The sequence below is a fragment of the Pristiophorus japonicus genome, chromosome 10 (genome assembly GCF_044704955.1).
Source record: "Pristiophorus japonicus isolate sPriJap1 chromosome 10, sPriJap1.hap1, whole genome shotgun sequence".
NCBI classification, from domain to species: domain Eukaryota; kingdom Metazoa; phylum Chordata; class Chondrichthyes; family Pristiophoridae; genus Pristiophorus; species Pristiophorus japonicus.
Genome location: NC_091986.1, coordinates 49,054,393 through 49,066,905, shown reverse-complemented (window position 1 = coordinate 49,066,905; position 12,513 = coordinate 49,054,393). Strand labels below are relative to the sequence as shown.

Genomic DNA, 12,513 nt, shown 5'->3' with positions numbered 1-12,513 from the left:
AGAATTTAAAAAAAATGTTCACTAACCTTTTTTTGCAGGTCTTCATACCTACCGTCGGGGATAGACCAGTCTCCACGCAGTGGTCCTTCCCTGTTCTGGAGCCGACTCCCACTCACACCAATCTGGCATCTCAGCGGGCAGGAAGTCACTTGCGCCACTTGGCCGTCCGCTGTCGTCAGCGAGCGGTTCCCAGCGGTTCTCCCCTTCCGCCCACTCCAGCCCAAGTGCAAACTGGCACAGGGCGGTACCCGAAGAGGAATGTCAGCGGATCTCAGTGGCAGCCGGCGGTAAGGCCATCAATTTTGGCCCCATAGAATCATAGAAATTTACAGCACAGAAGGAGGCCATTTCGGCCCATCATGTCCACGTCGACTGACAAAGAGCTATCTAGCCTAATCTCACTTTCCAGCTCTTGGTCCGTAGCCCTGTAGGTTACGGCACTTCAAGTGCATATCCAAATACTTTTTAAATGTGGTGAGGGTTTCTGCCTCTACCACTCTTTTAGGCAGTGAGTTCCAGACCCCACAACCCTCTGAGTGAAAAGATTTCCCCTTAAATCCCCTCTAAACCTCCTACCAATTACTTTAAATCTATGCCCCTGGTTGTTGACCCCTCTGTTAAGGGAAATAGGTCCTTCCTATCCACTCTATCTCGGCCCCTCATAATTTTCTACACCTCAATAAGTTCTCCCCTCAGCCTCCTCTATTCCAAAGAAAACAAACCCAGCCTATCCAATCTCATTGCTAAAATTCTCCAGTCCTGGCAACATCCTCGCTTGTTAACTTATCAAGTTAACCAGTGAGCGCTGGCATAGAAAGTGTTCCGAGCTGGAAGAAAACAAATCCACAGTATGACACTGAACAATCTGAGCATCTGAACGGAACTCAGATCCTGGTTATTAAAACTCACCGGTTTCCCAGGGTGTCCTACTTCTCCCTCAAATCCTTCATTTCCTCTTTCACCCTGAACAAAGAATGAAAGAAAATGATAAACATTAACAATAAATGTATGCTAATATCCTTATAGCGATCAACATATATCCATAAACTGGTTCATCTCCAGAGGCATTGCACGACAAGTCTACACCAAGTGCAGTCCACATGACGTGGTGTTGGTGGACGGGAACCATTGCACCTAGGCTCTCAGATGTAGTTCAGGCCCCATTTTAAAGTCAAACATTCTTTCCTTATTTTTACTTTTCCATTATAAATTCTTATGCCAATATTTATAATGAATTTTTCTTGATGTAAACACTGTAATTGCATCATCTCGTCAGTGGTAGCATTGCAGCACCCCACTGGCAAGAGTGTGCCATTACAGCTTGATGCATTTACATAAGGCAAGCTCCATTATAAATGTTGACATAGGAATTATTATGGTAAAAACCCCCGACAGTGCAGCACTCTCTCAGTATTGCTCTTCCGACAATGCTGCACTCTCTCAGTACTGCCCCTCCAGCAGAGCAACACTTCCTCAATACTGCACCTCTGACAGTTCAGTGCTCCCCTCAGTATTGCCCCTCTGACGAGCAACACTCCCTCAATACTGCATCTCCCATAGAGCAGCGCTCCCTCAGTACTGCCCCTCCGACAATGCAGCGCTCCCTCAGTACTGCCCCTCTGACAGTGTAGCGCTCCACCAGTACTGCCCCTCTGACAGTGCAGCGCTCCACCAGTACTGCCCCTCTGACAGTGCAGCGCTCCCTCAGTACTGCCCCTCTGACAGTGTAGCGCTCCACCAGAACTGCCCCTCTGACAGTGCAGCGCTCCACCAGTACTGCCCCTCTGACAGTGCAGCGCTCCACCAGTACTCCACTGGAGTAGCTGCCAAGGTTTTGTGCTTAAGTCTCTGGAGTGGGAGTTGAACCCACAATCTTCTGGCTCAGAGACGAAAGTGCTACCCACTGAACCACAGCTGATACTAAAAGTCTTCTCCAGTCTGGAACTATTAATATGATAATAAAGAGCTTTTCACTGCCCACAGTAACTGGTACTTGTCCTTTAATCACTGCTCATTGCTTTGTTGCACAGATTGGACAACACACGGTTGGGGTTTTACCTTCTCTCCCGTCTCTCCTTTTGCATAGATTGTCACACGGGGTCCAGTCCCAGCTCCTGGACCAGGGAGTCCTGGGTAACCTGCTTCACCCTGAGGAACAATGGTTAGAACAAGTGGTTAACAAGAGGTAAAGGCAGTAACCTCCTGTGCTTCAACTTCTCAATCTGACAGTATTAGCAGATCATTGGCACTGGGCTTTGAGTTTGTTTTTGCATCATTGGAAAGTAGTAAACTACTTCATATAAAAGACACAATAATCTAGAGCCCTTTATCTCTTTAGTAAAAATGACACTCCACTTCCAACTGATGTATTGGTGGGAGAGAAAGAGACAGAGAGAACACAAATTGGGCGGTACAAAATTGACAAATCATTTTGCAATCCTCCCGATTCTCTTTTCCATTGACTTAATTCTGCAATCTCTTTCCATCCAATGTCTCTATATGAGCCATCCAATCTTCTGCCTCTTGTCTCTAATGCTGTCCTCCTTTCCCTTCCCTCTACTGCAGACATCCATACACCCCCTAACACCACCTCCCCTCTCCCTCGCTACCTCTCTCCCCACCTTCAGCCTCCTCACAACCTACTTCCTACCTGCTTTCGATTTCCATCCCCAACCATCATTCAAAGTCCAACTAGTGTCACCTCTGTGAAGTCTTCGTATGTTAGAGGGGATACAGGCATGCTAGTAGCTACCTTTCTCCAATTTAATCTTTCTTATATTAAGGCTTATTGTTTCCTGTACAAGAGCTTTGAGCCGAAGGATCCCGTGATCAAGCAAATGAATGGAAAACCATGCAGATTCAAGCTCCTGATGCATGACCATTCTGCAAAGTTCTACAACATCAAATGGACCTCAAGATGATGTTCAACAGTAACAACTCTTCGTAGAATGAACAAATCCACCAACCTTGTCTCCAGTCCTCCCCTGGAAACTGACTGCATCATTACCCTGTAAATCAATTGGTAATACAGTGTTAAGGGTTACATGAAGACATGCATTATTATCCTGCCTTTCCCAACCTCAGGACATCCCAAAGCCTTTACAGCCAATTAAGTAATTTTTGAAGTGTAATCACTGATGTAATGTAGGAAATACTGCAGCCAATTAGTGCACAGCAAGCTCCCACACACAGCAATGTGATAATAATCAGATCATCTGTTTTAGTGATGTTGGTTGAGGAATAAATATTGGCCCAGGACACCGGGGAGAACTCCCCTGCTCTTCTTTGCAAAGTGGTGTGGGATCATTTACATCCACGTGAGAGGGCAAATGGGACCTCAGTTTAACATCTCATCCAAAAGACGGCACCCCTGACAGTGCAGCACTCCCTCAGTACTGCCCCTGCCTGGATTTTGTGCTCAAGTCTCTGGAGTGGGACCTGAACCCACAACCTTCTGAATCAGAGGTGCGAGTTCTACCCACTGACACATAGGAGCGTTTCACGAGAAGCAGAGAAAGTGTTTAATGTGATAAAGGTTTAATGCAACATACGGAATGCAGTGGGATATCTCAGTCCCCGATTGAACGTATCGGAAAACCCTCGGTCTACAACTTTCTGCGAATTGGTGAATTCACATCTCTTTTGTTTGATACTTAAAAGTCCTCAGCTGGAGTATTGTGTTCAATTCTGAGCGCCACACTTTAGGAAGGAATGCAAGGCCTTGAAGAGGGTGCAGAGGAGATTTACCAGATTGGTATCTGGGATGAGGGACTTCAGTTACGTGGAGAGACTGGAGAAGCTGGGATGTTCTCCTTAGAGCAGAGAGGCTTAAGAGGAGAGTTAGAGAAGTGGAACTGGGTCCCTGATCAGATCAGCCATGATCTTACTGAACGGCGGAGCAGGCTTGATGGGCCAAATGGCCTAATCCTGCTCCTATTTCTTATGTTCCTATGTTCAAAATCATGAGGGGTTTTGATAGAGTAAATAGGGAGAAACTGTTTCCATTAGCAGGAAGGTCGGTCACCAGAGGACACAGATTTAAGTTAATTGGCAAAAGAAGCAGAGAGGTTATGAGGAGAAGAGTGGGGGAGTGGGACTAATTGGATAGCTCTTTCAAAGAGCCGGCACAGGCTCAATGAGCTGAATGGCCTCCTTCTGTGCTGTAACGATCTATGACTCTATGCCCTCAGCTGTTTCCGATTTGCTTGCAGTTTTGGAGCAAGATGCAAGTTTACAGGGGGTGGGGAATTGCTGGAAAAATTGGAACTTTTTCCACAGGACCCGAGATTTTAATATAAATTTTCAAAACCGAAAAGCTTTTGAGAGAGTTAATAGTGAAAGATTGTTTCCGCTGGTTGGTGAATCAGTAACGAGGGTCTCGGCCTTTTGGCTAAGATCATGCGTAACTGACCTGACAGGGGAGTAACCACCATAACCCCAAGGTGGTTCTCCCTGGATCAGGAAGGTATATGCTTGCTTTTTTGGAAATAGGAGGTGGGTGGGGTGGCTTGACCCATCCACCTCCACGGAGGTGTGTGGGGGACCTGACCCATCCACCTCCATGGCACGAACCTGGTATTGCAGTACTTCCAGGAACGGTGCAGTGGCTCTAGGCCTTTTGGCTAAGAGCATTGGCGCAGAGTGATCCTTGAATGGGCCCAAGGTGACCTCTGGCATTTGTGATTTGACAAAGAATTGGAACGATTGGCTACGAATTTCCAAAAAAAAAAAAAAATGAATTGGGAGTTAGAAGAAATTTTTTCGCCCAGAGGGCTATTGGAACAGGGAATGTTTTACTACAGGGGCAATTCAGGCATGAAACATCATTTAAAGGGGAGTTGCATTAATATTTGAAAAGCAAGTGTTTGGGAAAACGGGAGGGAGATGGGATTAGATTGGGCCGCTTCAGTTGGAGAGTTAGCAGTGGCACAGAAACGATGGACTGAATGGCCTCTGTCTGTAAGTTCTAGGTCTATCAGTATCTGTAAAAGAAAAGGGTGGGTCAATGTTTTTGATGAAAGGTTGGCACGCTAAAAGCTAACAACCTTTACATGTGCTGAGAGACTTGCTGTGTATTTCCAGCATTTGCTGTTTTAATTTATTTGTAATGGCCTGGTTCCAATTGTTGAGCAACCAGCAGAGCTCTACTTTACCCATAGTCACAGCACGGACCGCGGCTCACAGACTATCTCCTACCCATGGTCCCATCTCGCGAGGGTCCACGCAGGGGATAGAATTACCTCTTTAGTCTCACTCAGAACAACAGAGGAAATTCCAGATGTTGGCGATCAAGGCACATTGGCCCTTGAACAAGCAAAAATACAACAGCTTAGAAGGAGAATGAAACATTTAAATGCACAGTTTTTATATCCCCTCTCAGGATGTGGGCATCGCTGGCAAGACCGCAATGACTGCCCATCCCTGTTTGCCCCGGAAGATGGTGGTGGGTTTTTCCTTGTCCCTCGCTAGCTGCCCTATTGGCGTTCTCCTTGAACCTCTGCAATAATGATGGCGTTTGGCTGGGAAATTCTATGATAGAGACGATGAAGGAATGATACAGCACAGAAGTAGGCCATTTGGCCCGCCGTGCCTGTGCAGGCTCTTTGAAAGAGCTAGCTACTTCTCTGCTCTTCCTCCGTAGCCCAGCAAACATTTTCCCTTCAAGTATTTATCCAATTCCCTTTTGAAAGTTACTATTGAATCTGCTTCCATCACCCTTTCAGGCAGCACATACCTGATCACAACTTGCTGCATAAAAAAATGTTTCCTCATCTCCCCTCTGGGACTGTTGCCGATCACCTTAAATCTGTGTCCTCTGGTTACCAACCCTTCTGCCACTGGAAACACTTTCTTCTTATTTAGTCTTCATGACTTTGAACACCTCTATTAAATCTCTCCTTAACCTTCTCTGCTCTAAGGAGAACAATCCTAACTTCTCCAGTCTATCTACATAACTGAAGTCCCTCATCCCTGGTACCATCCTGGTAAATCTCCTCCGCACCCTCTCTAACAACAACAACAACTTGCATTTAGACAGCACCTTTAGTGTAGTAAAACATCCCAAGACGCATCACAGGAGCGTTATCAAACAAAATTTGACACCGGGGCAGTGGCAGAAGTGTTGGTAACCAGAGGACACAGATTTAAGGTGATTGGCAAAAAATCAGAGGCGACATAAGGAAACACTTTTTACGCAGCGAGTTGTTGTGATCTGGAATGCACTGCCTGAAAAGGCGGTGGGAGCAGATTCAATAGTAACTTTCAAAAGGGAACTGGATAAATACTTGAAGGGAAAATGTTTGCTGGGCTACTGAGAAAGAGCAGAAAAGTGGATAGCTCTTTCAAAAGCTTGGTCAAAGAGGGAGGTTTTAAGTATTGTCTTAAAGGAAGGGAGAGAGGCGGAGAAGTTTAGGAAGGGAATTCCAGAGCTTAGGACCCAGGCAGCTGAAGGCATGGCCGCCAATGGTGGAGCCTTGACATCTTTCCTAAAGTGTGATGCCCAAAACTGAACACAATAAGCCAGCTAGGGCCTAACCAGTGTTTTAGAAAGGTTTAGCAGAGCAGATGGGACAGATTATTTTAATTGCAATTATGTTTAAGAGCAGCCCACACCGATGGATTGTTAAATTCCTACCTTTGGACCTTTTGCACCTGACGGTCCGGGGCGGCCCTGTGGGGAGAAGTTTGAACCACGTGAGAATCAGAAGAGCAAATTGAAACAAGTAACAGCCACAATACAGAACCAAATAAATCACATGGTAAGGTTTAACATTCTGAGTGGGACGATTCCCAATCCTGATACATACTTGTGGTCCTAATACTCCTGGAGGACCCCTGGAGCCCATCTGTCCAGGCAGACCAGATGTACCCTGCAAGAGAAAAACAGACTTGCATTTATATAGCGCCTTTCACAACCTCAGAATGTCCCAAATTGCTCTCCAGCCAATGAAGTATTTTTTGAAGTGCAGTCACTGTTGTAATGTAGGAAACGCAGCAGCTAATATGCGCACAGCAAGCTCCCACAAACAGCAATGTGACAATGACCAGATCATCTGTTCTTTAATGATGTTGGTTGAGGGATAAATATTGGCCCCAGGACACCGGGGAGAACTCCCCTGCTGTTCTTCAAAATAGTGCTGTGGGATCTTTTACACCCACCCAGGAGAGCAGACGGGGCCTCGGTTTAACGTCTCATCCAAAAGACGGCTCCTCCGACAGTGCAGCACTTCCTCAGTACTGCACCTCCGACAGTGAAGCACTCCCTCAGTACTGCACCTCCGACAGTGCAGTACTCTCTCAGTACTGCACTGGGAGTGTCAGCCTAGATTTATGTGCTCAAGTCCCTGGAGTGGGACTTGAATCCACAACCTTCTGCCTCAGAAGCAAGAACCCACTGAGCCACTGGCTGAGACAAAAATCACATTCAATATTTTAGAGGAACAGAATTTTTAACCAGTGCTTGTATCAGACGAGTGCGTTCCCTGTTTGCTGGAGAGGAGGAGTAACAATAGCGAGCATAAAATCCAAATCATCATCACAAACGCACCGCAGATTGAGGAAGTCGTTGTTCAAAGTTCGTGCTCCAGGAGAGGTGGCCTCTGCCATCGGAACCTTCTATCGGAGGTTCAGACGGGAGCTTTGCTGCAGATTTGGACGGACAATCACGGGGAACGCTGTGCTTGCGGCTGGCCCGCCTGAAACAGGAACCCTGAAAATGCCCCCTCCCACTGCCCCAAAACACAAACACTTACTGGAAAACCAGGAGCACCTGCAGGACCGGGATCACCCTGTAAACGGAAGGAGAATGGCACGTGGTTAGAATACAATCAAATTCCTTTTCATTTCTCCCTCCATTTCCCATTACCAGATGTTTTTTCCCCTTTCTCCCCACTGTTTCCCAGAGGCCTCCATCTGCTACCCTAATGAATCAGACCCCCCGGGTGATGAGGTGCATGGATTACAAGGCTATTGTGAATTTCTAGTCAGTTAGAACAGTTTCAGTTTGGAACAGATTTTCTTTTTCAAAAGGGGGCGTGTCCGGCAATTTACGCCCGTTTTGAAAATTTAGGCAGTGAAAAATTACTCCAAACTAACTTAGAATGGAGTAAGTGTAGATTTTTGTACGCTCAGAAAAACCTTGTCTACACTTAGAAAATCAGGCGTAGGTTACAAATCAGGCGTAGGGAATGGGGGGGGGGGCGGGCGGGGGTTTAAAGGGAAGTTTACAAACATTAAACACTTCAGTTTTACAAATAAAGAGCCATCATCAATAATAAATGATAAATACATCAATAAATCAACCAATAAATCAATCAAAAAAAACTAATAAAAAATTTAAAAAAATAATCAATAAATAAAACATTTTCTACTTACCGACTGCAGCACCGGGAGTTCTCCAACAACATGCTGGAGTGCCCCCCCCCCCCCCGCAGTGTGTCTCTGTCAGTGTCTCTATCTCTCTGTCTGTCTGTGTGTCCCTCACTCTCTGTCTGTCAGTGTCTGTGTTTCTGACAGCGAGGGGAGGGGGAGGAGGGGGGTGGAGGGGGGGTGGGAAAGAGGGGGGAGCAGGGTGAGGGAGGGGGGAGGGAGAGAGGGGGAGGGGGAGGGGGAGAGGGAGAGAAGGGAGGGGGAGAGGAGGGAGAGAAGGGAGCGGGGGAGGGAGAGAAGGGAGGGATGGAGGGAGGGGGAGAAGGGAGGGGGAGAGGGGAGGAGGGAGGGGAGAAAGGAGAGGGAGGCCCGCCCGCCCGCCCCCAGCAACGGATTTACAGGTAGGTGGCCGGGGGTCGGGTCGGGTGGGGTGGGTCAGGTCCAGTCCGTGGGTTGGGGGGGGGGGGGGGGGGGTGGTCTGGTCTGGTGTCGGGTCGGGTTGGGTCCGGGGATGGATGGGGGGTCGGGTCGCGAGGAAGCAGGGGCTGAGCGTGGGAGGAGTTTTATGCATGCAGCCCCAGTGAGACCTCTGCACTGTAGCGCGCATGTGCAGAGGTCCCGGCACTGTTTTCAGCGCAGGGACCTGGCTCCGCCCCGCACAGCTCGTGCTGCGCCGCGCCCATCTCCAGAGGACCTGCAGGGAGCCGGAGAATAGGTAAGTATTTTTTAGGCGCACTTTGTGGCACGAAAAACAGGTGTCCTGGTCGGGGCTGTGCCGTTCTAGGCGCGGCCCAAAACTTGGGCCCTTTATATCCAGATTTCTTAAACTGAATTGAAATTCTCAAACATCTAGAAACTCACATTCCATGGATTCCTGGTCCAGAAACAGAACCACGGTATCCACACAAATCTGGCATCACAGACCTGTGCCCGTTTCTCAGACCAATTGTTCCCACTTTGCTCCTGTTAATTACGAGGACAGGTTGCACAGACTAGGCTCGTACTCCCTCGAGTATAGAAGATTAAGGGGTGATCTAATTGAGGTGTTTGAGATGATTAAAGAATTTGATAGGGTTGATAGAGAAATTGGGGGGAAAATTGCCCCTTTTTCTAACCCTGTTAACACCTCCGGGGGGGGTGCTAATGGGGTGGAATGGCATTTTCGCCCGGTGGGGGTGGGGGGTGACTCTGGGGAAATTGCCCCGGTGGTTTGGGGGCGTTGCCTCGGCAGCACCGCACCCCATGCCTCGGGTCAGCACGCAACCTGCGATGACGTCATTGGCATGTGCTCTGACCCCTCACCTTCCCGCTCCGACCCTTTGCATCCTGGAGTGCCGGAGACAGCGCTCCGCTTCCGTTGAGGGGCGCACGGCCCAATTCCGCGTCGGGGGCAGGACTTCCGAGCCAGGTGCAGGGACCTGGCTCCACCCCCCACAGCTCGGAAGTCCCGCACCCGGAAGGTTACCGCCCCCAATCGGGGCGAAGAGCAATCTCAGGGTCATTATTTTCTCTGGTGGACGAGTCCAGAACAAGGAAACTCAACCTTAAGTGACAAGGGAATCTATGGTAAGGAAGCTTCACGTACGGACCACATATTGTCATGCACCGCTTGCAGAGTTATGTGAAACTTACCTTATATCTCGTCCGCTCTATTGTAACGAGAACAGGCTCTCCCTTCTGCCCTTTGAGTCCGGGAGCTCCCTGTGTGCACAGCGAAGAATAAAAATGTTAGCAGATCAGAATCTGTCTCTTGTCAGCCTTCTGGACTCAGCACCAAGTTCAACAATTTCAGATCATAACCATTCTATCAGAGAGCAGGAGCTGGTGATTTTGTTATTTAATCGCTCCTGCCTTCCGCCCTATCACAGACTGTCCATTTTGTTCTTTCCTCCCCTCCCCCCTTTCCCCGCCTCTGTACTTGTTTAAAACCTGTTATATCTCTAACATTTTCCAGTTCTGACGAAAGGCCATCGACCTGAATCATTAACTCTCTTTCTCTCTCCACAGGCGCTGCTTGACTTGCTGAGTATTTCTAGCATTTTCTGTTTCTAGTTCAGATTTCCAACATCTGCAGTATTTGGGTTTTGTTTCAGAATTTGTCTTCTTATGTGTGATGTACAAAACGCAGGAAGAAATGTTCGAACTGAAAGCCACAGGAATGTGAGAATAGATTCAGCGACGCTGCACTCTCTCACAGACCCTCATTCAGTGGGACCGGGAGTCTCAAATAGGACCATTAATATTATGGGATCAATTCTGGGACCCATAGCCTCATTGAGTGAGACTTTGCAATGGAAAGGAGCCTCAGTGAATCTCCCTCACATATATTCCTCATAAATTCTAAAACAGTTCAAAAAAAATTCCCTTTCCTTGCCCAATTCAACTCTTTACAACACCTCGATATATTTGCGACCTATTTCATTATATCGTTACTGTACAGGACTCTTGCATTAAATATTAAAGTTTCGGCAGTTGACAAATGTATTACAAAAAACAATAAGCTGGCAATGGAGTTGGCAGAAGATTTCAGAAATTTGATCAATGGAGCCACCTCGTGGCCAGAGTTTGCAACTACATCGTGACAGTTGACATAGGAAAATTGAATGGGAAATGTTGAAATAGCAGAATTTCCTCTCAATGAGGAGAAATTATTTTACGCAGCGAGTTGGCGAGATCTGGAATGCACCATCTGAAAGGACGGTGGAAACAGATTCAATAATAACTTTCAAAAGGGAATTGGATAAATACTTGAAGGAGAGAAATTTGTAGGGCTATGGGGAAAGAGCAGGAGAGTGGAACCAATTGGAGAGCTCTTTCAAAGAACTGGCACAGGCACGATGAACCAAATGGCTTCCATCTGTGTAATAAGATTCTACGGGGCTGAAATTCTCCTGTTCTGCGCCTCCCATTAGCTCCTCCGGGGGCGCTACCGGCTCCCGCGAAATTGTGTGGGAGTTAGTGGAGGCACAAAAGCAGTAGTGCCATGCCCCACGGCTAACGCCCTGTTGCGGTGACCCCTTTTTGCCCCGTAGCGGAATTTGGCCTGCGCCCCATGAGGTCGCTGCAGGCAACGCCTGTGCCAGACTCGTGGGTCACGAAATGGGCCGTACTCCCATCGCAGGGTGAACCTTAAAGGGGAGGTGTGCTGTGTTACTCGCCGCCATCTTTTATTTCCCCCCTTACCAGTGACGCTGTTCACCGCTCCTTTCGCGGGGTCCAAGCCGCGATTGTGCACCCGGCACTCCATTTTGGTGCCGGGCTGCGGCCACGACACCCCTTAGCCTTGGTGGCCCAGTGGAGGCCTTCAAAGGGCCTGCACAGCTCGCAGCATCCCTCTCCTTTAACGGAAGAGGAGGGGCATTGAAATGTGTCAGCGCTACATGGAGAGGCCGCGTAGTGCTCCTGAAACCGCCTGTGTAGCGCTCCATAACCTGTACCAAAAGGTAGTGGCACACGCAAAATTGCGTTCCACTTCCCGTGAGGGGCGGTAACCGGAATTTCGTGGCTGGGGTGAGACCTCCGCGCCGAGCGCAGGAAGCCCAGCCTCGCCTCGGTTACCGCTCTCAAACGTGGCGTAACCAAATTTCTCCCGCTATGTTTCTTTGAACATAGAGATATTTTTAAAAACAAATTAAACTCTCGATGTGACCAGTTGGTGGCTTTCCCAGTTTGATCATGTTTTCCACTCTCTCCCTGCGCATGATGTATTTCAGTAACATTTACTTACCAGGAAGCCCAACAAAGCAGGGAACCCGGGTTGTCCCATTTCTCCTGGATCTCCTCTCGTCCCATTGCATCCATCATGTCCAGGAGGACCTCTGGGGCCTGGTTGTCCTGGGTGACCCTACAACAACAGCAGTTTCATCACAAGATCATCCATCCAGCTAACAGAAGGCAGTTCTCCTGTTCCTACTGAATGATAAACTCTAGGAGCCAACATCAAATCTCTAAAACACCCACCTCCTTTCCTTTAAATCCAGTTACAGTTATATAAAGCTCTGGTCAGACCCCATCTGGTGTAACTGTGTTCAGTTCTGGGCCCCGCACCTCAGGAAGGATATATTGGCCTTGGAGGGGGAGCAATGCAGATTCACCAGATCGAAATCGGGACTAAAAGGATTAAATTACAAGGACAGGTTGCATAGG

General features: G+C 48.1%; 1 protein-coding gene and 1 pseudogene across 1 annotated transcript in view; one reads left to right on the top strand and one right to left on the bottom strand.

Annotated features, from left to right (window-relative positions):
* LOC139274985 (collagen alpha-6(IV) chain-like) overlaps nucleotides 1–12,513 on the bottom strand; it is a 401,423-nt gene that overhangs the window by 224,740 nt on the left and 164,170 nt on the right. Inside the window, exons 7-14 of the mRNA XM_070891802.1 lie at nucleotides 12,095–12,211; nucleotides 10,000–10,068; nucleotides 7,752–7,787; nucleotides 6,807–6,869; nucleotides 6,635–6,670; nucleotides 2,967–3,008; nucleotides 2,059–2,148; nucleotides 910–963 (exon numbers count right to left, since the gene is read on the bottom strand). Coding sequence (XP_070747903.1) covers nucleotides 910–963; nucleotides 2,059–2,148; nucleotides 2,967–3,008; nucleotides 6,635–6,670; nucleotides 6,807–6,869; nucleotides 7,752–7,787; nucleotides 10,000–10,068; nucleotides 12,095–12,211 — 507 coding nt within the window. The remainder of the gene's footprint in view (nucleotides 1–909; nucleotides 964–2,058; nucleotides 2,149–2,966; nucleotides 3,009–6,634; nucleotides 6,671–6,806; nucleotides 6,870–7,751; nucleotides 7,788–9,999; nucleotides 10,069–12,094; nucleotides 12,212–12,513) is intronic.
* LOC139275436 (U2 spliceosomal RNA) lies at nucleotides 4,371–4,609 on the top strand (annotated as a pseudogene).